Genomic DNA, 26017 nt, shown 5'->3' with positions numbered 1-26017 from the left:
TTACCCAACTAAATAACCAAGTCAAAATATAAAATTTTAAAGTTCATTTAATAAAATAAAATATTTATTATATTTATTTGTATTTTAATATAATAAAAATTTATAATATTTATGGTAGTTTTTTAATATAAATATTTTTAATGTATTTTTAATGTGTTAGAAAACTTTTATTTTAATCTTCTTTAATGCATTCAGTGTATTATATATTTTTTTAATAAAATTAATTTTAAATAAAAATTAATCTAAAAAATAAAATAAATGTGGGTCGGGTCAGGCCTGTGTTTACTTTTCTTAAATCGAGTTGGACCGAACTTGAAAAAATGATCTAAATACCTTGCACTGGCTCGACACGACTCATGAGCACCTCTACCGAACCTTTTATAAATAAATAAATAAATAAAAAGAAATTTTAAAGTAAAATGACATGTAAAATATGACCCTAAAGTGTTCGACATTTTCTAATAAAAGCCGAATTTATGTAAAATGACATAAAGTAGAAGGTATATTGATTTTTTTGGCCCTCCAACTCTATAAAAAGTCATTTTAGCCATTCATTTAATTTTTTTTATCATTTTAGACCTTAAACTTACGTTTTTGTCAAATCACCTAAAATAAATGGAAATGTTAACATATTTTAACTTTATTGATGTAGCATAAACGTGATTGTCAAGTAAATAACACATAAGCATTTAATTGTTTTTTTTAATTTTAAAATTCAAAAAATATAAAAATTCTTTTTAAAAATTAAAAATCATTAAAATTATTAAAAAGTAAAAAAATTATAAAAGTATTTTTTAATATATTTTAAATTTTAAAAAATTAATTAAATGTTGACATGTCATCCATGTGGCAATCCATGTCCATGTCATGTCACAAAGCTAACAAACATTAGCTTTTCTATCTATTTTAGGGTGATTTGTCAAAAAACAAAAGCTCAAAAATTAAAAGAGGCAAAAATTAAATAATAAGCTAAAATGAGTTACTTTTTAAAGCTGGACGGCAAAGTAAGTGTTTGACATTTTCTTTAATAGAAGTTGGATTTATTGAATATTTCAGTCATGCGATAAATTCTTTGAGCTTCTCTAACGAGAAACAAATGTAATTAATATGATGAGTTAATTGTAATAAATATTTTTAAATTATGAATCTAATTTTAAATTAGTTTTTAAAGTTTAAGATATTTTAATAATATCTTTAAATTATTTATGTTATATTAATGAAGTCTTTTGTTATTAAAATTGTTGATTTTGAGATTTTTGGAACTTTTACAAAATAACCGTTCAGTTTTTCAATTTTATTTTATTTTTAGTTTTAATTTTAAAAGTTATGTGAACATTTTACTTCTCTTTAAAAGCTATCCTTTTAAATTATGTCATATAAGATTTTACAGGGCATGATTTATTTAACATCGATAGCTCAGATATGTAATTAGAACATTTTAAAATTTAGAGATCAATTTAAAATGAAGATTGTAATTTAGGAAAGTCTAATGCAATTAAATCTAATATGATGAAGCGAAAATAAATTTATGCCATGTCTTTACCAAATCCAGGTAGATGAAACCAATACGAAGAAAATATATAATATATAATTTCCATTGCTTTTTTATACAATTTTGGGTAGGGGATGGGGTCACGTAGTGGTAGATTTTGGTGTTATGTTTAGGAGTTAGTTAAAATTTTCAATTTTTAGGGTTTAATTAAATTTTTAAAACTTTTGGAAGGCTTAATAAGAATTATCAAAACTTTTGAGGATTTAATTAAATTTTTAAATTGAGGGCTTAATAAAAATTCTAAAATTTTTGAAAGGCTAATAAAATTTTTAAAAATTTACCGTCATTTTAAAATTTTAGTTTTAATGCAATTTGATGCAAGAATAATTGAAAAAATTTCCTTTATTATGCGTCATTTGATAGACTCTATGCATTGGATAATTAATTAAGCTAATTATTAGATTGACAAAATCAAATGGATATTGATTATTGAACGTTTGTTGCCTGTTTTACTTGTCTGTCTTCAAGCTCTAAACCAATACGAACTTGTCTGTCTTCAAGATCAACCACAGCAAATTACGACCACCATGGACATGGCAGGTACACTTCTTGCAGTTGCTGTTGCACTTGTTTTTTTCTTTCAAGCCTTGACATGGACAAGAATGGCTAAAAGCAAGAGGTTACCGCCCGGTCCGAAAGGCCTTCCAATTATCGGAAACCTTTTGATGATAGGGAAGAACCCTCACCATGATTTTCAACGATTAGCTCAGAAGTATGGTCCCATCATGTACTTACGCTTCGGCTTGATGCCGGTGATTGTCGTTTCCTCTCCCGAAGCCGCCGAGCTATTCCTCAAGACGCATGACCTTGTCTTCGCTAGCAGGCCCCCACATGATTGTTCCAAACATATTTCTTACAATCAACAGAACTTGGTGTTCTCTCCCTACGGTCCGTATTGGCGCAACATGCGTAAGATGTGCACTTTGGAATTGCTTAGTAACCACAAAATCAATTCTTTTAGATCCATGAGGATGGAAGAACTTCATGGTTGTGTGCAATATATTCGAGAGGTGGCTGCTACTGCTGGTGTTGTCAATCTTAGTTCTATGGTCTCGTCGTTTAGTACCGAGATTTCGTGTAGGATGATCATCGGAAAGAAGTATGATCGTGGCGATTTTAGTGAAAAGGGGTTTGAAGTTATGATTCGAGAGGCTATGCAGATTGCAGCTACGTTTAATTTAGCTGATTATATTCCTCAAATTAGAGCACTTGATCTCCAGGGACTAACAAAGCGTATGAAAATTATTGCCAAAGATTTTGATGACTTCTTCGAGAAGATAATCGACGAGCATGTTCGATCTAAAGATGAAAACAGAGTCAAGGACTTTGTTGATGTCATGTTGGGATTCATGGGATCTGAAGAAACCAATGAGTACCGCGTCGAGCGAGACACGATCAAAGCAATTATCTTGGTACATTTCTATATCTCGGTAAATAATTCAAATCATAATCATTCATTATAGGCACTGAATTTTGTTCTTACAGGACATGCTTGCAGGTTCAATGGATACTTCAGCAGTTGCGATCGATTGGACACTGACTGAACTCATCAGACATCCACAAGTGATGAAGAAAGTCCAAAAGGAACTCGAAAACGTGGTAGGCATGGAAAGGATGGTCAAGGAATCGGACCTGGAGAAATTGGAATACTTAGACATGGTTGTAAAAGAAAGCTTTAGGCTACATCCGGTTGGACCGTTGTTGACCCCACATGCAGCCAGGGAAGATTGCACCGTGGATGGCTTTCACATACCGAAAAACTCACGCATCTTCATAAACGCATGGGCCATAGGTCGGGATGAAAGGGTTTGGACTAATGCAGAAAGGTTTTATCCGGAGAGATTCATTGGAAGCGACATCGATCTCCGCGGATGCAACTTCGAGCTAATTCCATTCGGTGCTGGTCGCAGAGGCTGTCCCGGAATGCAATTAGGTCTCAGCGTGGTTCGGCTTGTGGTGGCACAATTGGTTCATTGCTTTAATTGGAAGCTTCCGAATGATATGTTGGGAAGTGAGTTGGATATGAGTGAAGATTTTGGACTTGTTTGTCCTAGAGCCAACCATCTTCTAGCTATACCAACATGGCGCCTAAAGGATTAAACATACAAAATCCAGATTTACCTTCCGTTTAAAATATCATATTTAGGCCTCCTTTAGATTGATAGTAGATATAAGTGAGATCCATTTTGCCTTGTTTATTTATTTCATAACTGCATTGTAACATTGTATTTAGATGGTGTTTAGTGAATTACGTTTCAACCATTGAAGTTGGCTTTTTCAACGGGGGTTAAAAACTCTTTTGGGTGCACTACCATATAAAAGCACCAAGTTAACCTTTTTCGAGGATTGATATGTAATTTCCCCTTTTAACTTGTCCCAAAGTTGTTAATTGGTATTTGAATTTTTTTTGCACAAAGTATTATTATTCTTTAAATAAATATGTATAAATTATAAGTATATCCGAATCCACTATATAATCAGAGGTACAATTGAGGCGAGCCAAGCTCAAATATTATCAAACTCAAGCTTGACTCAAAATTTAAAGCTTGTTACTTAGCTCGAGCTCGGTTAAGCTTGTATGTATTCAAACTCGAGCTTAAAGTCAACTCAATAATTAAGCTTAGAGTAATAATATATATTAAGAGCAATAATGTAATTTAATAATATTTAATATATATTAAAAATGAAAAGTTCAATACAACCTGTGAGCCATTTGAGTTGAATACTACTAAACTTGAATTCAGCTTGACAATAGCTCAAGTTGCTCAAGCTCAGCTAGATTATTATCGAATCGACTTTAAATTATTTTCAAATCAAACTCAAGTAACTTATAAACACCAATATCTTAATTACACCTCTATAACCATCGTCAACATAATCACAGCTATTATAATTTATTAGAGATGAAAATAAATAAATTGGATATTCTCTTTTACAAATTAAAATTAAAATGACTTTTTTCTTTTTGTAAAATATTCCAAAAAAACAGGACAAAATCAAATATTTCCTTAAAAAGGACATTATCAAATATTAATTTTTAAATACCTGATATCCAAATTTAAACCATTTTTTACAAAAAATAAATCAATTTTAATAAATTTTAAATTTTAAATTAATTTTAAAACAAATTTAAATACTATCACAACCCAATAATGATATATGCAAATTAATTGAATACTACTGCTAAATATGGCAGATTAATTTCAGTTATATTCAAAGATTGCCTCGCTAAGGCAGTTGTTGAAAGTGACTTGGATCAATTGATGGTCATTGAAGAACTGCCAATTTTTGTTCGGGATATTTATTTAGGCTTCTACCAAAAAAAAAATATATTATTTATTCAATCATACGCTTTATAAAAGAGAATTATATTTTTTAATAAAAATAAAATGATAATTTGTGTGCTCTGATGGTAACCAAAATTATTGATCTACTATTAAAATATTGGAATGTGTAGATCTCGATACAAATACATAAATTAAAAATATTAAAAGAGTTTAGTTGGGTATTAGTGATAATAAAATAAACTTTTATTTAAATATAACTTTTCACTTAATAATATTAGAATTTTTGAAAAATATTTTATTAGTAATTTTAAAATATTCATATTTATTCCCTCTAATATAACCTCCCTTAGTAGTAACGTAACTCAGCTAAACCCTAAACCTGCCATTAACATCTCACAGGTTCTTTTCTGGAAAATTCATAATTTATATACAGGGTTAACTGCACTAAACATCCCAAACTGTTACCCATATTTTAAATTAGTACCCGAACTTCTAAACATTCTGATTGAATCCTCAAGGTTTTAGTATGGTATCAATCAAGTTTTTCAGTCAACTTAACTATTAATTTAAGCGTTAAATTTTGATTCGAATATGACATGGAGCATGTTTAAACATGAAATAAAATGATAAACGCGTATATACTTACTGCATGAATAACTTGAAGCAAACGTGTTAAAAATATACAATGTCAATAAAAAATTTAAAAAATATATTTTTTTCTTTTAACATGTCTTATCCAAGTTATCGCTATCATAGGCATACATGTTTACAATTTCCTACACATGTTTTAAATGTACCTAATGTTATATGTGACCTAGATGGATACAACACTAATACCTCGAGATTTATAAAACATTTTGAAGATTAAAGACTAATTTAGAATATGTACTATAGCTTGAGGACTTTTTGTGGAATTAACTCGATAGCTTAAAGGCCACATGGTTTGAACTTTGAACTTCGAACTTAGCCGTCGCCCACCGCCACTGACTTTCGTCCCGAACACTTTTTCTACCACTTTTTTTGTGTTTTTAAACGCTCTATAATATAACAAAATATTAAAAAAAACCAAATATAATTAACATATTCTTTCATCAATAAATGTCCAAAAAAATAAATTTGACAATTGTAGTGTTCAGATTGCTTTAATGTATTTTTTAATATTAGTTTTTAAAAATATTTTGTATTATATAAAATTTAATTTCTTTTATATTATTTTATTCTTCAATTTTCTTTTCTGCTAAATACTTTTTTCCGACGACCTTTGAAAAATGAACAATTACTTGGTCAACCAGTCCTTTTTTGCTTTCCAGTCCGGGTAAGCTCAAAATAAAAAATCATTTTTCTTGATTCATGAATCATCCCTAGCTTTTACATGCATTTGCCCATTGAAAATCATTTCCCCCCATCATCAAGTCAGTCCTTTTCAATATCTTATGATAGCTTGAAAGTTCATGAACACGCTCTCATCCATTCATTCACTTATTTCTTTTTCTTTTTCCTTTAATCTGCGATGAAACTCCATGTATTGATATCAGAGTTTTGTGCAGGAAATCCCACCAAGAATATCAAATGGAAGAATCAACCGAAAAGAAAGTATTGCAGCAATCACTTCTGTTTTGTTCTATTTTTCCCCGTTGTTTTGTTCTTCATGTTACTCTGTTTTAATCATCTCTTCTTTGAGAACATTAAAGGGTTCGTTTATTTTCACGGAAAATCAACTGGTTCTGTAACTTATTTTCCTGGAAAGTTGAACGAAACCGAAGATTCATGCTTGGGTCGATACATTTATATCCATGATCTTCCCGAGAGATTCAATGAAGATGTGATCAAAGATTGTCAGTTGATTACAAGATCAACTGATAAATACAGTATGTGCAAATCTTTGGAAAATTCGGGTTTAGGCCCTGGGATTGAAGCTTTAAATGCTTCGGATTTATGGAAGAATAGTTGGTTTTCTACGAATCAGTTCATGTTGGAGGTTATTTTTCATAATCGAATGAAGAAATACGACTGTTTAACCGACGATTCGGCTCTTGCTTCCGCCGTTTTCGTGCCGTACTATTCTGGTTTGGATCTTCGTCGATATTTGTGGGGATTCAATACGTCGATGAGAGATTTGTCGGGGATCGATTTGGTTGCTTGGCTTGCAAGAAAGTCTGAATGGAAAAGGAATTCGGGTATGGATCATTTCTTGATTTCAGGTCGGATTGCTCGAGATTTTCGACGAAAATCGAACCGGAAATCGGACTGGGGCAGCAACTTCAGGCTCTTGCCGGAGTCGGAAAACATAACAATGTTGACAATCGAAACAGGGTACTCAAAAAACGACATTGCGGTACCGTATCCGACGTATTTCCACCCTGCAAATGATTTCCAAGTTCATCAATGGCAAGAATTCCTCAGAAAACAAAACAGACCTTACTTATTCTCGTTCGCAGGTGCTCGAAGATCAAGACAAAAAGGATCAATCCGTGCCGAGATTATCGACCAATGCCAAGCTTCAAACAAGTTATGCAACTTCATGGATTGTAGTTTGTTCAATCAATGCGACGATCCACTTAACTTAATGAGCCTATTTCGAAGTTCAGTCTTCTGTTTGCAACCTCCGGGAGATTCGTTAACCCGAAGATCAACATTCGATTCGATATTATCGGGTTGTATCCCAGTTTTCTTCCATCCAGGGAGTGCTTATACACAATATGTATGGCATTTACCAAAGGATCACAACAGATATTCAGTGTTCATTTCATCAAAGGATTTACGAGTTGGAAAAGTTACAATCAACCAAACATTGCTTCAAGTTTCGAAGGATGAACAATTGGCAATGAGAGAAGAAGTTATAAAATTGATTCCAGGGATCGTTTATGGTGATCCTAGGTCTAGATTAGAGACCATAGATGATGCATTTGATTTAGCAATCAATGGAATTCTGAAAAGAATAAAACTTTTAACAAAAAATTGACACAGGGACCATCCTGAAAAGTACAGGGGCTATTTATGCTATTCTACCTTTTTCTTTTTTTTTCAAAAGTTGTAAACTATTGTGAAGATTCTTTTATTTATGAAACCCAAATGAGGACAGCTGGTCCAATATTATATTTTTTTTTCCTAGCTAATTGTGACATTCATTTAAATATAAGTAAAGTCAATTTACTTTGGTCTTCAGTTTCTGTCATTCATGCCACTTTCTTTCTCTAATGCAATACTTTATTATTAAGAGATCACATCATAATAAATTTAAAATAAATATATGATAAAAGCTGTAATCCTAAAATGTATTAACATCTCCTTTCCTAAATTTAGCAAAAAATAAACCTAAATTGTAATTATTGAAAAAATTTTAAAATAGATCCTAATAGTCATTTAGGATGCTGACATAAGGTTTAGTGACAGAACCTATATATAATCTATGGTTATACTCTTTAACTTCACTAATAGAGTTGAAGATCATTCCATTGTGTCCATCTAAACGTTTCAGAACTCTGCCTTCTTCATTATACTTGATACCGATCGGATCTGGAGCATCCGATTGAATACTTTCTGATCTTCCGGTATTTAAAGCCACCCAAAAGTCACCGTCTTTATTTCTCTTGATGTTATCCGGCACTCTAGGTAATACGGCAAATACTTCTGGGTCAGCAAATGCTTTTGACATGTTTTTAGCTTTTGCTCCACTCTCGAGATTAAATTTCAAAATTCGCATTCTAGTTGATTCGGCCACTAAAAGGAATGAATTGTTCTTACTCAAGGCGACCCCATTAGGAAAAACTAAACCTTTATATATCACAGATACTTCTTTGGTGTAAGGTTTGTACTTTAGCAGCCTTCCTGTTTGATCGAGGGACCTTAACAAAGAATCAACGTTCCTACACAATCATAAAAATAATTTAATTAATATAAAATAAAATTTGTAAAACAAATTTAATTAATAATGATAAACATAGAATATATAAAATTACCTTCTTTGAATGACGGTACTACTATTAGTAAAATAGACCATTCCAGTCTTAGTATCAATATCTAATCCGTTTGTGAATTTAAACGGAACTCCTTCAGCTGAAGTAGCAAGTTTTTCAGCCACGCCACCGTAAGGTCCTACTTCTAAAAGACCATGGTACGCATCGGCAATGTAAAGATGACATGTTTCAATGTGGAATTTTAAACCTAATGGCCTTCCACATATTGGTTCAAGATTCGGATCTGTTGAGCCATCGCATAATTTCCTTATCCTAATCCAATAAAATAAACAAAAAAATAAAATTCATCAAAAAAAAATTAAGTTATGAAAATAAAAACTGAAAGGACTAATATGAATAATTTATAAATGCACCTAAATGAAGAAGGGACAGCAAACTCTTTCCAACCGAATTTCGGTCCTTCCCATTTAAGTATTCTTCCATCGGATACTCCAACATAAGGACCTTCGCCTTTACAATCAAAAGCTATACTTTCAGGCCCGATGCCTTGAGTGATATTAATTTGATTATAATTTCTAAACATAGATTCATTGTAATTCACTTGTTGATATGATAGTGCGATATTAACAGAGAAAAATAAGAGGAAAAAAGAGAAGAATGAAAAAGATTTCATTGTTGAAGAAACGAATAACAACCAACTTCAACGAAATCTAATTATGTAAGATATAATAAAAGTGAGACGGAATATGTATATATATATATATAGAGAAATAAAATCAATTTTAATTCAAATTCAACTTTAAATGCATTAAAATTTATTCGGGAATGTTTATTATTCAATATTATATAAAATAAAAGAGTTGAAATTCATGTATGACTATAATTATTAATCTATATTATAATTTAACCACTACATAAATTTATGTTTGCTACTCATAATTTTATTTATTTGAATATAAAAGTATATTTTATCTAAAAATTAACGTTTATTTTATCTAACCACTTATTCGGCACTTAAAATTAAATTTAAAATTAAAAACAAGTCTTATTGGAGTTGAATTCTAAATCTATATTTAATTAAAGCCACTCAAATCATTATGAAAGAGAAATTCGAAAATCACAAAAATTGAAAAATTATAAAAATTAAAAATTGAGATAATATATAAGGTTGAGGGTTAATTGTTTAAAATCATGATCAAATTGATACAATATGTAAAATTTAAGGACTAAATTTATTATTATAAGATGAAAATAAACTCGATTAATTGGTTGATCATTTGAAAATGTAAAAGTTGGGTGATTAAAAAGAAATTCAAGCATAGTTGAATGACCTGCAATCTAATTTAACCAATGAGTTATTCTGAGTAGAGTTCGAACAAATTTTTAATATTAAATAAATGTATTCGTTTTCTTTAAACTTCGTCGAATATAACAGTCGAAAAGGTCGACGCTTTCTCCCATTGACTCCATTTTCCGCAAACTCGTTTTTGTTTTTTCAACCAAAAAATTCTTGATGGCCTCAACATTACCCTCGGCATCGGCCGCCGGAAGCGGAGGAGGGGGCGGCTGTGGTGTTGCACCTTTTCTTTTGAAGACATACGACATGGTGGACGACTCTGCGACCGACGACATAGTGTCATGGAGCTCCAACAATAACAGCTTTGTTGTTTGGAACCCTCCTGAATTCGCTCGTCTTTTGCTTCCCACTTATTTCAAGCACAATAACTTCTCCAGTTTCATCAGGCAGCTTAATACTTATGTGGGTTTCCTTTGCTTTAGGTTTTTTTTTCTGGGTTTATTTATTGTTTGATTGATTTATCTTTGACTGAATTCTTTAATAATTCTGAGAAATTATAGGTTTTTCTTACGTTTTAATTTCATTTATTTCATGGGTTTTCATCCATTTTTTTTGTTCTTCCCTGAAATTTGATTAAACAAGTTTGATTTCAATCTGACTGTGAATTAGTCTTCTATTGGCATTCATGAGGTGAATTGTATGAAAGTTTTAGGGTTATTTTCTTAGTCAATGACCTATAGAAGTGAATCAATCTAGTGAAGAACATTTGGGGATTGTAGTAATTCTTTTTATGTTGTTTTAGATTTTCATTTTTCATTGATGTCCTTTTGTTATAAGAACTGATTCTTCACCAAGGGAATGTGCTTTACTTTGCTTAGTAGGTAATTATGTTACTCGGACTCGGTTGTGTGTGTCGGACAAGGGTATCTATCCGTTGGTCTGACACCTGTATGTTCATTTTTTTCTTAGATTTTCATGTATTTAGAGAGTCCTTGGAGGAGTATATCGTATACCTATCTCCAGGTGTGCCTAAGCATGATCTGAGTGCATATGAATGTTTTGGTAACAGGGATTCCGTAAGATCGATCCTGAACGATGGGAATTTGCTAATGAAGATTTTGTGAAAGGTCAAAAGCATCTTCTTAAGAACATCCACCGGAAAAAGCCCATTCACAGCCACAGTAATCCTCAGGGTTCTTTCGTAGATCCCGAAAGAGCTGGATTCGAAGAAGAAATCGAGAGGCTTTCACGTGAGAAAACTGCACTTGAGGCTAATGTTTTGAGGTTTAGAGAAGAACGATCGGCTGCTAAGCATCAGATCGAAGAGCTGACACTGCGAGCTGATCAAATGGAGCAGAGGCAGGAAACTTTGTTTAACTTCTTAGACAAGGCTGTTCAAGACCCTGCTTTCGTTGAGCATCTCGTTCGTAAGATTGAATCAATGGAATCATTGGATGTTGCAGCGTATAATAAGAAAAGAAGACTGCCTCAAATTGACCGAATCGAGCCAGTCGGAGAAATTTGTCTTTTGGACAACAACAACAGTAGCTCTAGAGCCGAGTTTGGAAACATTTTCCACCAAGATTTCTCAGACAAGCTAAGACTGGAATTATCACCAGCTGTTTCAGATATTCACGTGGTTTCTCAAAGCACACAAAGTTCCGATGAAGATGGAGTGAGTCCACGGATAAGGATATCTGAAGGAGAACCAAAGGATGCTTATATGAGATCCGAGGGCCTCTTATTTGCACCTGAAAGATTAGACCTTTCGGAATCAAGCAGATCTTTTACTCTGCAACAGAGATTAAACTCCAATGACGAACCCGATAATCATATCTCCTGTCTGTTGAATCTAACTCTGGCATCTTCTTCATCACAAGTCAATAGAAGTCCAAGCTTAACTATGATGTCCCAACTCGGTCAAGAAATCGGAAAAGACCCTAAGTCAAGGTCTAATGCCAACTCTAAAGACTCTGATGCCAGAGCTTACGGAAACAGCAGAAACATGATCAATGGGGAAGCAACATTATCTTCGCCAAAAGAAGACCTTAATACAAATCAAAAGCCTGCAACTCCACCAGTTAGAGTGAATGATGTATTTTGGGAACGGTTCCTTACAGAAAGACCCGATTCCTCCGACGATGAAGAGTCCAATTCTGACCATCAAGCAAACCCGTACAAAGAAGAAGACAAAAGCTCGACCTACGGACTAGCAAGGAATGCCAAGAACATGGAGCAGCTTAGTCTTTGAGCTGCAAAGTTGTCTCTTTTCCATAAATCCAGTGACAGAAGTCTACAAGGGTCTCTCTTACTCCTTTTCCTGCTTTATGATACAATTTTGAATAACACAATGTTGAAATCCAGCTGCTTAGTTGAATGTTAAAACTGGATGTTAATCTGAGAGTTCATCTCATACATTTTGGGGTTTAGCTTCCTTTTGTTAGATCAGTCTTGAGATTGTTTCTGTTTGATTCATTGTTAGTTGATGTGAGAATGTTAGATTCATATAACATATTTCCTCATGTATGTTTCATATTCATTCTACTATTCATGTTGTAGGTGTTTACTTTTTCAATCCAAAGCTGGCCCTAAACCCAAAATCTTTTCTTAGCCCAAACTCGAAAAAATGTTCTCATCAAATTAATCGATTGAAATGAAAGTATATAAATTTAATATTTTTCTTTGACATGAAAACCAGAAAAATGAAAAAAAGTAAACCACTCATTTTCATTCCATTTTCTAATGATAAAAAGATTAGCATCCACCAACCGCAATTATGGAAAATATCTCAAATATAAAATATTAAAACAGATAAATAAAACAAAACAGAACCTACCCCACCAACTTCTTTTTCTCCAAAAATTTTTAGAAAAAATCTGTTGAAATAGCATTTTTCACATAATATGTGAGAACTTTTCCTATCCACCAACCACGTTTACATTCGATTTCTTTTTAGTATATGATTGCACGTTTAAATTATATGTGAGTTGATTGAATGTTAATTCGATTGGTATGAGTATTGTTGTCAATGTAGGATGCTGTAGGTTTAAGTGGGTTAAAGTGCATTATCTTCCTACTTATAAGTTGAGGAGGAACTACAAATAATTCTAGGTATTATATCAAAAAGAACATATATAATCACATCCAAAAAAAAAAGAAACTGAATGTATGCCAATCAATTTAAACTCCTTTAATATTATAATAAATTTTAAAAAATTGTATATGATATTTAAAATTGAAGTTTTAAAAAATAAAAAATTAAATGCTTAAATTAGGACTCAATTTTTAGGGTTGTTCATATAAAATAAAATATTTCAAAATGATTATGTAAGGACTTAACCTTTACAAAAGTGTTTAAAATATAGTTTTCGCACACTTTAAATAATATTTAACTTAGTTGTTATGTGTTATATCGTAAGCATATCAATATTTACCTAATTTTATTATACACTGGGTTAAAATGCACAAAAAAATTTATTTGAGTATTTTTGTAAAATGTTACGTTTTATATGACCATTTTGAAATATTTGACTCTCATGTAAACAACTTTTAAAAGATTTACCCTTTTAACACGTGGAAAACATGAAATTTCGTCGCTTGTCATACAATTATTTTATATAATAAATTATATATATTTATTTGCTTTGAAAAACTAACTGATTATTCGATTTACCTTTTAATTCCATATATTGTGCTCACTTTTTTAATCAATTTACATTTCTTTTTCCAAATATTTCATAATAATGAAAATTTGATAATAATAATAATAATAATAATAATAAATTTTAAATTCAACATATTGACCCAACAAATGCTGAATTTAATAAGATATCAAAACAAGAAAATTGTATTCGAAATCAATGGTAAACATAATATTTTGTTAATTAATAATACCTATAAACTATGACTTCAAAATGCAGAGAATCATATAATATAGAAAATATTTTAGTTTTAATTATCTCTTTATATAAACTATAAATGAATGGTTACTTTTTTCTTAATTAAGTTGAAATTTTAAAATTATCGTTGTTGGAAATCGAATATTACATTCAGCTCAAAAAAGATTAATCTTAAATCGTAAAACAGATGAGCACATTTGTGGTTATATCAATTTATTTTTTAAAAGATTTATGCTTTGGTTTATTATGTTAATTTTTATGATAAGAATTCCATTTTTTTACAAGATCGCATACAGGGAATGGGCATATGATCTGTTGCTGATACAGTTCGTTGGTCGAGACCTGCTGCGGGTCAGCTTAAGTGCAACGTTAACGTTGTGGTGTCTAAAGAAGGAAATGTGTCGGGCTAGGGAGCTGTTATTCAAAACGTTGATAGCAACTTTGTTTGATATACTTCGGGCGATCCTAGCCCCTCATATGGCGGAGGTTGTGGCAGTTAGGGAAGCTCTTAGTTGGTTATGAAATAAATGGGTTGAGGATGTCGAGATTGAGGTAGATTCTTTTCGGATTTATCTTCTAATACAGCAGGTGAGGTAGACATAGACCGAGTGGATGGGATAAAATCTGTTAGCTTGGGTTTTAGTTTGTTTACCTATTTACTTACTACCATCTAATATTTCATTTTTAGCATCTTATCTTTTCCTTCAAAAATATTCTTTTAACTTCCCTTTTTATATATTTGCTTTTAATTTTTTAAATTCAACTGACAGTACACATATGAAGTTTTAGGGTTATGATTACTCGTGAAATTTTTAAATTGAACTGATAATATGCCTATGAAGTTTTGGGGTTTTGAACACTAAGTTAGAATCATGTACTATTTAATGTAAAAAAATAGTTAAAAGAATTGCTGTATATATCATCATATACGTCAATCAAATTTCCACGAATACATATTTCATTTACAATTATTGACTTCAATAAAGCAGTGATTAAGACTTTTGTCGGCCACCTATTTGATAGAATTCAAATCATATGACCCATTCCCTACCCCTAATATTGTATAAGAAAAATCGACTTTTAATCTAAAAGATGATGTATATACATATATTTCTCTATATGGGATAATATTTGATGCCTTATACACCTTTAGTGCATCACAATTTGTCACATCATTAATGAGCAAAATATTATAAAATTGAGATTTTCTAATAAATACTTAAATTATTAATAGTTTCATACCTACACATTATATTGATTATTTGTATCAAATTCTAGTGAATATCTCATATGTTGGTATTGAAGTATATAAAATGAAATTGCTTTAAAAAAAGCAATGCAGCAAAACATGACTGCATTATGGCAAATACTATATATTCTTCCACACATACCTCAAAACACTTTTATTTCAAACCATTTGGTCATCTTCAAACAAGAAGAGACCAAATCCCACATCATTTTCCCATCCCCAGACACTTTCCCATCACCCAAACACAAAAAAGAACTCCAAAAATAAAACAAAAACCTAACCATCATGAAATTTCAGTAAAACAAGAAACAATCAAACCATCCGGATGCTTTTTCTTTCTCGATAAAAACTCATTAACTGTCCCCCTCAGTACCTGTAATGAGGAGGCTTGTAAGGACCTTCAACAGGCACACTAATGTAATCAGCTTGATCTTTAGTGAGCTTAGTGAGCTTAGCTCCGAGCTTGCCGAGGTGAAGTGCAGCAACTTTCTCGTCGAGGTGCTTTGGCAATACGTAAACCTTCTTCTCATATTTTCCAGTTGCCTTCTCCTTCCATAGCTCGAGCTGGGCAATCACCTGGTTAGTGAACGAGCAGGACATGACAAAACTTGGGTGTCCAGTGGCACATCCCAAGTTCATCAGACGTCCTTCAGCCAACACAATGATGCCAGTTTTGGTTTCAGGGAAGACCCACCTATCGGTTTGAGGCTTAATGGTGATGCGTTTAACACCAGGATAGTTCTCAAGACCGAGCATATCGATTTCATTGTCAAAGTGACCAATGTTGCAAACAATGGCATTGTTCTTCATCTTCCTCATGTGATCAACCATGATGATGTCCTTGTTACCAGTTGTGGTGACGAAGATATCAGCCTCGGAGACAACGTCTTCTAGGGTCAAAACCTGAAGTCCTTCCATAAGAGCCTGAAGGGCACAGATGGGATCAATCTCAGTAACAATGACACGAGCACCGGCTTGCTTCAAGGCAGCAGCACAACCCTTTCCAACATCACCATAACCACAGACAACGGCGACCTTGCCGGCAATCATCACATCAGTAGCTCTCATCAAACCATCGGGAAGTGAGTGACGGCATCCATACAAGTTATCGAACTGTTCCAAGAGATCAAATAATAAAAGCAAATTACATCAATATACACAAATGGTTATTAAAACCACAATTCAATCACTCAAGCAAAGCCTGTTAAAGATTAAATATATAAGACTATATCTCCGTACCCATTTTCAGATATTAACAGATATACGCATTTTATTTCCTATATTAAGACTATATCTCTATATCCATGTCAGAAAATATGTCATTGAAGCAAAATTTTACATTGCAATAAACAAGTATGTGCATATAGAGATCATAGAATAAGCTCCCAATTTCAGATCAATCAAAAGATAAGTAACAACTAGAACAGAAGAATCAAACACTAGATCTGAAGAAATTTACACAAAAACAAGAAACCCATTCATCAGATCTGCATATGAAAGAAGAGATCTATATCACAATATATAATAAAAAATAAAAAATAAAAAGCTGAAGAATAATACCTTGCTCTTAGTAACAGAGTCATTGACATTAATGGCAGGGAACAACAAGGTACCGTTGGCCTGCATCTGATAAAGCCTCTTAACTCCAGTTGTAGTTTCTTCAGAAACACCTACCAATCTCTCCTTCATCCTTCTATACTTCTTGGGATCTGCTTTCAACCCATCTCTGATAATGGTTAAAACAATCTGAAACTCAGCGTTATCAGTCGAAGCCGGATCTGGGAGTTGACCAGTTTTCTCATAAACTTCCTCAGCTTTAACACCTTCGTGGATCAACAAAGTAGCATCACCACCATCATCGACGATCAGATCAGGTCCACCAGTAGGACCCCAATCAAGGGCTCTCTCAGTACACCACCAGTATTCCTGGAGGGTCTCCCCTTTCCAAGCGAAAACAGCGGCGGAGTCACGAGCTATGGCAGCGGCAGCGTGGTCTTGGGTAGAGAAAATGTTGCAAGAGCACCAACGGACTTCAGCTCCGAGGGCGGTAAGGGTTTCAATAAGAACGGCGGTTTGGATGGTCATGTGAAGAGAACCAGTAATTTTGGCTCCTTTGAAAGGTTGGGCAGGGCCGAACTCGGTTCTACAAGCCATTAAACCAGGCATTTCAACCTCAGCTAACTCGATCTCGAGACGACCGAAGTCAGCCTGAGACATGTCTTTGACCTTGTACTCACGGCCGGCGGCGGTTTTCTCGACGGAGAGAGCCATGGCGGAGAGAAATTAAGTAAAAGAGGGGAAGAAACACTGATACACTCTCTCCCTTGAAATGAGGAATTGAAGAGTGGTAAGTGGCGAGGAATACGTGAAGGAGTAAGGATGGTATATATAAACGAAGAGGGTGAAATCAAACGGACCAGATTTAGTGGTGAGGTTGGTGGATCTCATCTCCTCTAGGACTTAGATAATTGATAAATCCCATAATTTCGTATATCTTTTGATTTTTTTTTTAATTGTTTATATATATATATATATATATATATTCCTCTTTTATATATGTATTAAGAAAAATATGATTGGAACAAAATGCATTTTTATTTAAATATAAAATTTTAATTTTAAAATAAAATAAAAACATAAATATAATTCATGAGTTCGTGATGAGATTAAATATGACACTAATAAATTTTATACTTTTTCAAGTCTGCCCCAACTTAAAATTTTACTTAAATACATTTATATTTGAAAATGATTAACTCAAGTCCGTTTTAGATTCACCCTTTTATTGATTTAAAAAAATATTTACATTATTTTTAATTTAATATTTCATAATTTTATGTTATTTCATTTATTAAAATTTTATTTATAGAGGCTTCATAACTATTTTTTAATTTATACATTATAGTATTATATATAATATATTTTAGTTTTTATGTGTTATAAATTATAATATATATATATAAATAACATAACATAATATATTATATTATAAACATAAAAAAAGGATCAAGCAAGGCTCGAGTCTTGAATATTTTAACTCGAGCTCAATCTATACCTTAAATAGTCCTATTTTTTACTCAAGCCTATTTTTCGTGTAACAGTCAATTTTTCAGTGGTGAGGGAAACGGCGGTTTTAAAACTCTGTTTCAATAAACTGAGTTCTTAAATATTAATATTTATTATTACGAGGTTAATATAGAAATATATTAAAGTTTGGTCCAATAATTTGGTTGAATTGGTAGTTAATTAAGTATAATGACTAAATTATAAAAATTTATCATAATAAATTTTTAAATGCTAAAAGACTAGATGAGCAATTACACCATTTTAATTGCTTATTAATCATGCTCAAGGCTTATTAATTAAAGGTTAATTAATTTAATTTGATTAATTAAAATTAAACAACAACCATAAGACAAAATTAAAAGAAAAATAAGTCATATTTTCCACATCTTCCTCACCGTAGAAAAAAGAAAAGAAAAATAAGTCTTGGTATGTCAAAATGTGTTAATATGTTGTCATGAATCAAAATAGGTAGATATTGCACTATTAACAATGTCAAATAGAGTTACTGAGTATAGTTGATATGTCATAAGGCCCGCTTGATAGGAAAGAGATTTTAGTGCTAGGCGCTTGTTATTTTGCAATAATTCTTTAATTCCATGAGGGTTGAGAATGTACCGCAAGCTCAAATTCACTAAGGGTATGAGTGTATTCTAGTGTAGTTAGTGGATTCGACACACTTATGTCCTACTAGCACTTCGGTGCATATACTAGTGTGTTGGTGGTTCGATCCGTGTATCCGTCCTCAAATTCGAATTAATTAATAAGAGTTAAATTAATAAAGTAAATGTGTTATATATATATATATATATATATATATATATATATATGCTAATTGATTAAACTTATAAATAAGTATTGAGTTGAATCATGAGAAGGTGGGTCGATATTACGAGCTTCGATTGTATTAAACTAATTCCTCAAAGGTGTTTTATAAGTGAAATGACATGTTAATTCGAGTATTAGTGATGTGGTTATAAAGTAAAGTTATTTTGGTGTTATACTTTTAAGTATTTTTATATATAAGTGAATTTTTCCTTCATCTTAATATTTACTTATTGAATTCAAATCATATTAGTATCACTTAATATTCAGCATATGATTTATTTATTTTTGTGCATTGATTTAATTTAATTTCGTAGATTTCTCTAAAATATTTAAGACTTATCAGTTCGGACCAATTTTATACTCGGTTTTACATGTATAGAATTATGGCATGTACAAAGGTTGTTCTTTATAGCCTAATATATATTTTGATGTTTTGGGAAATGAATTTTAATCCTTGATTATTAGATATATATGCATGATTATATATGTTTGATTATGCATTTTACTTTGTCCATTATTGATGAATTGGACAGTGTTTTAACGTGTTTTTATATGCTAAATTGGTAAGTTTGTGTTGGCATGAAATTCAGGTAAATTAGGTGTGATTTGGTTGAGTTTTGAATGCTTTTATATTTGTATTTTAGGTCATTTTATTAAGAGTTTTGAGACAGTAAAAACATGTCTCAAGATTTTAAGAACAAATTTATCATTTAGTGCAACAGATTGCGTAAGGTCTTGAGATAGAATAACGTTTGTCTCAAGACAAGAACACATCAAAAACTAAAATTTGTTCCAAGTCTCGAGACAAGAACCCCTCGTCTCGAGACAGTCAAACATCGAAGCTAAATTAAGAAAATATGGGAGGTTAGTCTCGAGACCAGTCTTGAGACTGGAAGGGCGTTGTCTCGAGACATGAATCTTAAGGTCTCAAGATATATCTACATTGAAACAAAAATACAAAATAAGAAGAAGAAGAAGAAGAGACATGTCTTGAGACATGGAGCTACTTGTCGCAAGACACAATGTTGAACTTTATCAATAAGGGTTTAGATGCGAATCCTAACTACATCTATAATCTTGGATAACCCTTAAATATTTAGAATATGTTTAATGTGTATCCATTTAATTTATTTATATGATTGTTTGAGAATGTATGGAAATATAATTACTTGAATATCTCATAACATGTTATTTGTGGTGATTTAGACTGGAATTGTTTCGACAACGTAATGAAATGTTAAACATTCATATCCGGCAACCGGGTCGAGTGAGGGGTGTCACATGGAATTTGAACCCAAAACATCAAAAATATAATCTCTCAATTTTACCATTTCAATCAAAGCAATGTTTAACTTTCATATCAAATTTTAATAAATATATTACATAATTATTTTCACCCTAATCGTTAATGTGTTATAATTTAGTATTATATTTGAGACTCAATCATAAAGTTACTAAAAATTTATTGTTTTAAAAAACAATAAATATTATTTTGAGTACAATTTTATCTTTTATATAAAATCTAAAAAATACTTATAAATAATGGGATTAAAATAAAAATAATATAAATTTTAATCTCATCTTTATTATTTCAACTAAAATCATATTTAACAATTTTGATCATGTTTATGACTTATAATCATGCCATGTTAATATTGCCAAATATGGTCATAATAAAATGTTTATATTTGGTGGATATTTTATATATAGCAAGTGAATAAAAATAAGCTTAAGGGTATAAAAAGTCTTCAAATTTTTCAAAAAAAAAGCAATTAAGCCACTATTTTTATTAAAACTTAGAAAAAATATAAAAATTAAAATATATAAACATTATTAAATGTAATAAAAATCAAATATGAGAAATTAGAAATATATATATATAAATTGTAATATATATAAATTGTAAAATTTTATAAAAATCGTAAAAATTATAAAATATATAGAAATATAAAAATTATAAAATTTTATAAAGTCGTAAGAAAAATATACAAAATGTAAAGAAATATAAATTTCATGAAAAAAAATTATAAAAATTATCGTACCAAAATAAGCATTTTATAATTTTTCTATCACTTTGATTTTTTTTTATTTTTTTTTATTTTTATTATCATTTTCCGTCACACGTCATGCTGTGTTGCGACACGTGATGACTTTAATTGAAAAAAACTAGGGGTCTTTAATTTTTTTTATGATTTTTATAAAATTTTGCATTTTTATTTTTTTACAATTTTTATTAAAAAATTCTATTTTTTAATAAATTTTAATTTTTTATATTTTATTAAAATTTAATAATTTTTCTAAAATTTATTATATTTCTAATTTTTAATAAGAGCAGAGGCTTAATTGCTTTTTTGAAAAATTTTGAGGGTCTTATTAATGCGTTTTAAAAGTTCAAGTACCCAATTAAGTGGAAAAAGACAGGGGCTTAATTGCTTGTTTTGAAGAAGTTTGAGGGTTTTTTTGATTCATTTTGAAAGTTAAATTGTTCAATTGAGTGCAAAAAAAAAAAAAAGAAGAATGGGTTTAAATTCATTTCTTAAAAAAGCTCGAGGGTTTTTTACACCATTAAACCTAAAAAATATTGCATCCTCAATTTTTTTTGAAAAAAATAAATTTGTTGAAATAGTGTAATTAATAATCGGGTCCCTTATTTCAAAGAGATTAGATCAAGTAACTCAAAACATATCTTAAAAATTCTTAATTTATTTTAGATTTTATTAAGATATTCTCAACATTGTTATCACGGTTACTTTGATGGAGTAATTTATTGTAATTGATTTAATATGTTAGCAAGTTGAAACAACTTATATTAATGAGAGTTGTATGCTTAAAATTTTGATTTACTATTGAATTTTTAATTTAGTTTTGAAAGACATTTATTGTAATGGATTTCGTATTGAGATTGTGAATGAGAAAATTATTATACGTGGTATGAATCATTCATACTATGAATATCTACATATTTTATTTTGAAAATGATATAGAAAGATTCAATTATTGAATTATATTGTACATAATCTTAAAGATTTAATTTACTATTGAAACTTTTATTATTAAATATGCTAAAAGCTTGAAATTTCATTAGAATTGTATGTGAAATTTTTTAAAACTGGGTTGAATTTTTTTTTTTTTGGTAGATCGAAATAGCCTAAAGCGAAAATCAAAATTACGTTAATTTCTCAAAGCAAGATTTAAAACTACAAGCAAGTATAACTCAAATTGGTCCTATAAAGTTGGAGATTTGTCTAAATCAAAGTATACAAATATAAAGGTGAGTTTATACATTCTTCTACTTATTTTTTCATATTTTTAATATTTTTAAAAATAAGTAGCAGTATATAAATATATGAAAATAACCATATTCAAAAATAGTGGCGCAGTTTTCGTTGAAACCAAAAATAGGCTCAAGATCAGCCCCATTTGTACTACTACGGGTAGGTGATAGAACTTTTATTTATTTTTATATTTTATAATAATTTATGTTCCTAATTTTTAAGATCTTTGAATAATAATTACGTTATATTCATTTATTACATCTTAATTATTTTTAGCATCATGTTTTTAAGACATAATCATATTATGTCTAATATAAGCAACAATGAGCAAAGCCATTGTCAACTCAATTAAATAAATAGATCTATGGATGAATTACAATTAATAATCTTGCGATCTCGAAAAAGATAAATGTTTAATTAATATCGTACAATAAGATAACTAAAGTTTTAATATTTGACATTTTGATTATGCTCGAGGAGGTAGTAGGTAGGGACAAAGTTAAAATTCTTGTATTAAAAATGTTTAAGTTGAATTACTAATTTTTCAAAAGGATTTAAATTACAAAGTTTTCATGTTATCCAATGGTTAAAAAGACTCAAATTGAATCTTTTAGTTTTGAGAAATGACTAAAAAGCAAATTACCCATTAAACCAAGGAAACCAAGGCTTACCTGTCCTCTTTGGCTATGCCCCTGTAGTAGGAATAGGTAGGACCCTTGACACTTTAAAATAGAAAATATCTCTTTAGACCCGTCTGTAATTTATAAACTTTCATTAAATTAATCCAAAATTTCAAAAAAAAAACCCAACATATTGTATTTAACAATTTCAACACAAAATTTATTTTATTAATAAAATCATGAAAATTCAATCTTAATAATATTAACAATTAACTTTCATCAAATCAATTTTAAAATCCGCATTAAACTCTAAAAATTAACATTGTTATATTTAAATACTAAAAATATTTTTTTGTCAAATATAAGTATCATATTGCATTAAAAATGTGTTAAATTTAAGTACCGAATAATGTATTAAACTTAGGAAACACGTGAAAATAGTTTACCGTACTTTATTTTTAAATATAAAATTTATTTTATTTACTAGAGATATCCATAGCTTCTTGAAGCATAATTGGACAGTGGTAATTAAGCAGTCTATCGAGAAGGAAACAAGGATGCGGATGATATCTTAATTATCTTTTAATTAATATGTTAGAATTAATTATCTTAATTAGATATTTTTTGAATACTAATACTTTGCATTAATTATATAAAGTAAAATTATATTCTATATTAAATAGGTTTTAATTATGATTTGAAAGTTTTCTATTATAATATTCAATTTATAAGGTAACATATTTTAATTATATTCAGTAATTCAAGAAATATTATATTAGGTTAATTATTACAATTAAAAATATAATATTTAAAAATAATTAAATATTATACATGTAAAATCACATATAATGCATGTGACATTAGAAGCTAGTTTAGATCTAAAGTTTAAACTTGAGTATTGTATTTTAAGTAGATTATTTTAAAGATTTTATATAAACTATTAAAAACATAAATATCCTTCTAATATTATTTGTTTTCTTTAAAAACAAAATAAACTACACCCAGTGTCACTAAACTATTAGTAAGTTTACATTTTTGTCACTCGATTTTAAAAAATTATAAAAATGGTCACTAAACTATTCAAAAGTTTTCATTCAAGTTATTGGGTTGTTAAGATTTTTTTTAAAGTTCGGCTAGCGAGTTCTAAGCAACGATTCAATTATCGATACGATAGATCAATACCCATCGATGAGTAAATGAACATACCTTAGAGCCAAGTTGATCTAATTGTCAATGTCAGAGATCATAGAAGAAAGATGTTCAGATTTTGTTTAGTAGATTCGTGACATTTAAAGTTGTTTCATGAAATAAAAAACTTAATTGTATAAGAGAAAAAGAATAAGAGCATTCTATTGGTGCAAATGGTGCAAATAACGAAGGCCATGCAATAATAATTTTAATAGTCCAGTGACTTAAAGAAAAACGTTAGAATAATTCAAGAATCATTTTGTTACCTTTTGAAATTGAATGACCAAAACGTAAATTTACTAACAACTTAGTAATGTTGCGTGCAATTTACCCTTAGAATGGTATTTTAGATTTTTTTTTTCAACTAAGATGGTGTATGATTGACCCATTGCACTAATTCAGCTAAAAACCTTATATCTAGTATATATTAGGCCTGATCATGAGTCAGACCACTCACTTAGGTCTGGAGGCCCACTCAAAAAAAGGAGGGTTTTGACAAAAAATATAATCCCGAAAAAAAGACAAAAAATAAGGTATGTTTTTTTAAATGGATCGGGCATCGGGTAGGATTTTTTTGCCCGAGCCCAACCTAACCTGGTCCGAATCAACCTAAATTTTCTTTTTTGTTGTTGTTTTATTGTCGTTTCGCTATTATATTGCTACTATTTTGTTTGGATATTATATAACTCTTATTGTTAAATTTGCTACTATTTTAGAGACATTTATTTGTTAAGTTGTAATTATCTTAGTGTTATTTGAGTATAAAAACTTTTTTTAAAATGTAATTTCAATTTGTTGGGAAACGTTGATTTTAATGTATTATATTTTTAAAATTTGTTTTATATAAAATAATCTAAAAATTTTAATACAGACAGACGGATCAAATTTAGATAAAATTTTAGACCTATTTTTTGAATACCCAAACCTAAATTCTGTATTGGCTCGAGCCATGATTAGTATACAAAAATAAGATAATACCATCCACATATCAATATAGATATTTTTCATTTTTTCTTTTTGAAGGAAGATGTGGTCCATTCATTTTATTATTATTATTATTATTTTTGAAGCATTTTCAACAAAAAGAATTATATATATATATATATATCCATGAAACCTGATTGAAGATACAGTATGCACAGATGTGCCTACTCTGCATCTTACACCTGTTCCCTTTACTTTTGTGCTTTTCGAGTGGGACATGAAGAGAAAACAAATAGACACAAAAAAAAAAAAAAAAAAGAGAAAAAAGAAATTGTGTTCCCTGACCCCTGTATTTTGTATTTATATGAATTGCTATAATTTATATTTGATTATTCACAGAAAAAATATTTTATTTTATTTTAAAATAATTTATTTGAAGTAAATAAATTGATTCCTGGGTTAATTTAAGAGTTACATCCAACTAATTAGAAAAAGTCTAATATATATTTTTATTTTATTTAAAATTATGCATTTGAAGGGTTTGATCTGTATTTTTTTGTTTTAAAGAATTATAATAAATTTAATTTTTATAATTAACCAAAATTAAAAGAATAATACTTACTTAATAATATTTAATTTAAAATTATTTATTATTGAAAATTGAAAATTCCTCACACTAGCAAGGACTTAATACCAACATATAGATATATGGTTCATTCATTATTTTGAAGCATTTAAAAAAATCAGTAAAATTAAAATCTGTAAATAATATTAAGAAAAGGATTTTCAGGTATAAAATTTAAATCAGGAGTTATTCTGATGTTCTTTTTCAGACCTTTTTCTTTTTTCTCATTATGATAATTTTAGGTAAATTCAAGGCCGATGACTTGCTTTTCAAATGTCTTTTCCCCTATCATA

At 30.0% G+C, this 26017-nt stretch overlaps 5 protein-coding genes across 5 annotated transcripts; 3 read left to right on the top strand and 2 right to left on the bottom strand.

Moving 5' to 3' along the window:
• Positions 1-1966: 1966 nt before the first annotated feature.
• LOC105800392 (cytochrome P450 71AU50) lies at positions 1967-3941 on the top strand. Its single transcript, XM_012631500.2, has 2 exons — positions 1967-2964; positions 3038-3941. Exons 1-2 carry the CDS (start codon positions 2080-2082, stop codon positions 3650-3652), a joined length of 1500 nt encoding a protein of 499 aa, XP_012486954.1. The 5' UTR covers positions 1967-2079; the 3' UTR covers positions 3653-3941.
• A 2229-nt stretch (positions 3942-6170) lies between these two features.
• Positions 6171-8004, top strand: LOC105800390 (probable xyloglucan galactosyltransferase GT15). Its single transcript, XM_012631499.2, has one exon. It carries the CDS (start codon positions 6350-6352, stop codon positions 7799-7801), a length of 1452 nt encoding a protein of 483 aa, XP_012486953.1. The 5' UTR covers positions 6171-6349; the 3' UTR covers positions 7802-8004.
• A 187-nt stretch (positions 8005-8191) lies between these two features.
• LOC105797748 (protein STRICTOSIDINE SYNTHASE-LIKE 10-like) lies at positions 8192-9339 on the bottom strand. The gene is made up of 3 exons (XM_052621296.1): positions 9170-9339; positions 8799-9062; positions 8192-8705 (listed from the first exon to the last, which is right to left on the bottom strand). The coding sequence occupies exons 1-3, from the start codon at positions 9337-9339 to the stop codon at positions 8192-8194; spliced, it is 948 nt and encodes a 315-aa protein (XP_052477256.1).
• Positions 9340-10176: 837 nt separating this feature from the next.
• LOC105800389 (heat stress transcription factor A-5) lies at positions 10177-12579 on the top strand. Its single transcript, XM_012631498.2, has 2 exons — positions 10177-10515; positions 11123-12579. Exons 1-2 carry the CDS (start codon positions 10270-10272, stop codon positions 12302-12304), a joined length of 1428 nt encoding a protein of 475 aa, XP_012486952.1. The 5' UTR covers positions 10177-10269; the 3' UTR covers positions 12305-12579.
• A 2696-nt stretch (positions 12580-15275) lies between these two features.
• LOC105800388 (adenosylhomocysteinase) lies at positions 15276-17569 on the bottom strand. Its single transcript, XM_012631497.2, has 2 exons — positions 16762-17569; positions 15276-16314 (listed from the first exon to the last, which is right to left on the bottom strand). Exons 1-2 carry the CDS (start codon positions 17470-17472, stop codon positions 15568-15570), a joined length of 1458 nt encoding a protein of 485 aa, XP_012486951.1. The 5' UTR covers positions 17473-17569; the 3' UTR covers positions 15276-15567.
• Between the last annotated feature and the right edge of the window lie 8448 nt (positions 17570-26017).

Source organism: Gossypium raimondii, chromosome 9, assembly GCF_025698545.1.
Source record: "Gossypium raimondii isolate GPD5lz chromosome 9, ASM2569854v1, whole genome shotgun sequence".
NCBI lineage: Eukaryota > Viridiplantae > Streptophyta > Magnoliopsida > Malvales > Malvaceae > Gossypium > Gossypium raimondii.
The sequence above is the reverse complement of the archived record's forward strand: the minus strand, read 5'-3'. Positions and strand labels throughout refer to the sequence as shown.

Excerpts from the sequence above, each read along its gene's own strand:
- LOC105800392 (XM_012631500.2), top strand. The coding sequence starts at position 2,080 with ATGGACATGGCAGGTACACTTCTTGCAGTTGCTGTTGCACTTGTTTTT. Across the intron at positions 2,965-3,037 it reads CGATCAAAGCAATTATCTTG|GACATGCTTGCAGGTTCAAT; the intron begins GTACATTTCTAT and ends TTGTTCTTACAG.
- LOC105800388 (XM_012631497.2), bottom strand. The coding sequence starts at position 17,472 with ATGGCTCTCTCCGTCGAGAAAACCGCCGCCGGCCGTGAGTACAAGGTC. Across the intron at positions 16,315-16,761 it reads ACTCTGTTACTAAGAGCAAG|TTCGATAACTTGTATGGATG; the intron begins GTATTATTCTTC and ends CTCTTGGAACAG.
- LOC105797748 (XM_052621296.1), bottom strand. The coding sequence starts at position 9,339 with ATGTTTAGAAATTATAATCAAATTAATATCACTCAAGGCATCGGGCCT. Across the intron at positions 9,063-9,169 it reads GCTGTCCCTTCTTCATTTAG|GAAATTATGCGATGGCTCAA; the intron begins GTGCATTTATAA and ends GATTAGGATAAG. Across the intron at positions 8,706-8,798 it reads AGTACCGTCATTCAAAGAAG|GAACGTTGATTCTTTGTTAA; the intron begins GTAATTTTATAT and ends ATGATTGTGTAG.
- LOC105800390 (XM_012631499.2), top strand. The coding sequence starts at position 6,350 with ATGAAACTCCATGTATTGATATCAGAGTTTTGTGCAGGAAATCCCACC.
- LOC105800389 (XM_012631498.2), top strand. The coding sequence starts at position 10,270 with ATGGCCTCAACATTACCCTCGGCATCGGCCGCCGGAAGCGGAGGAGGG. Across the intron at positions 10,516-11,122 it reads TCAGGCAGCTTAATACTTAT|GGATTCCGTAAGATCGATCC; the intron begins GTGGGTTTCCTT and ends TTTTGGTAACAG.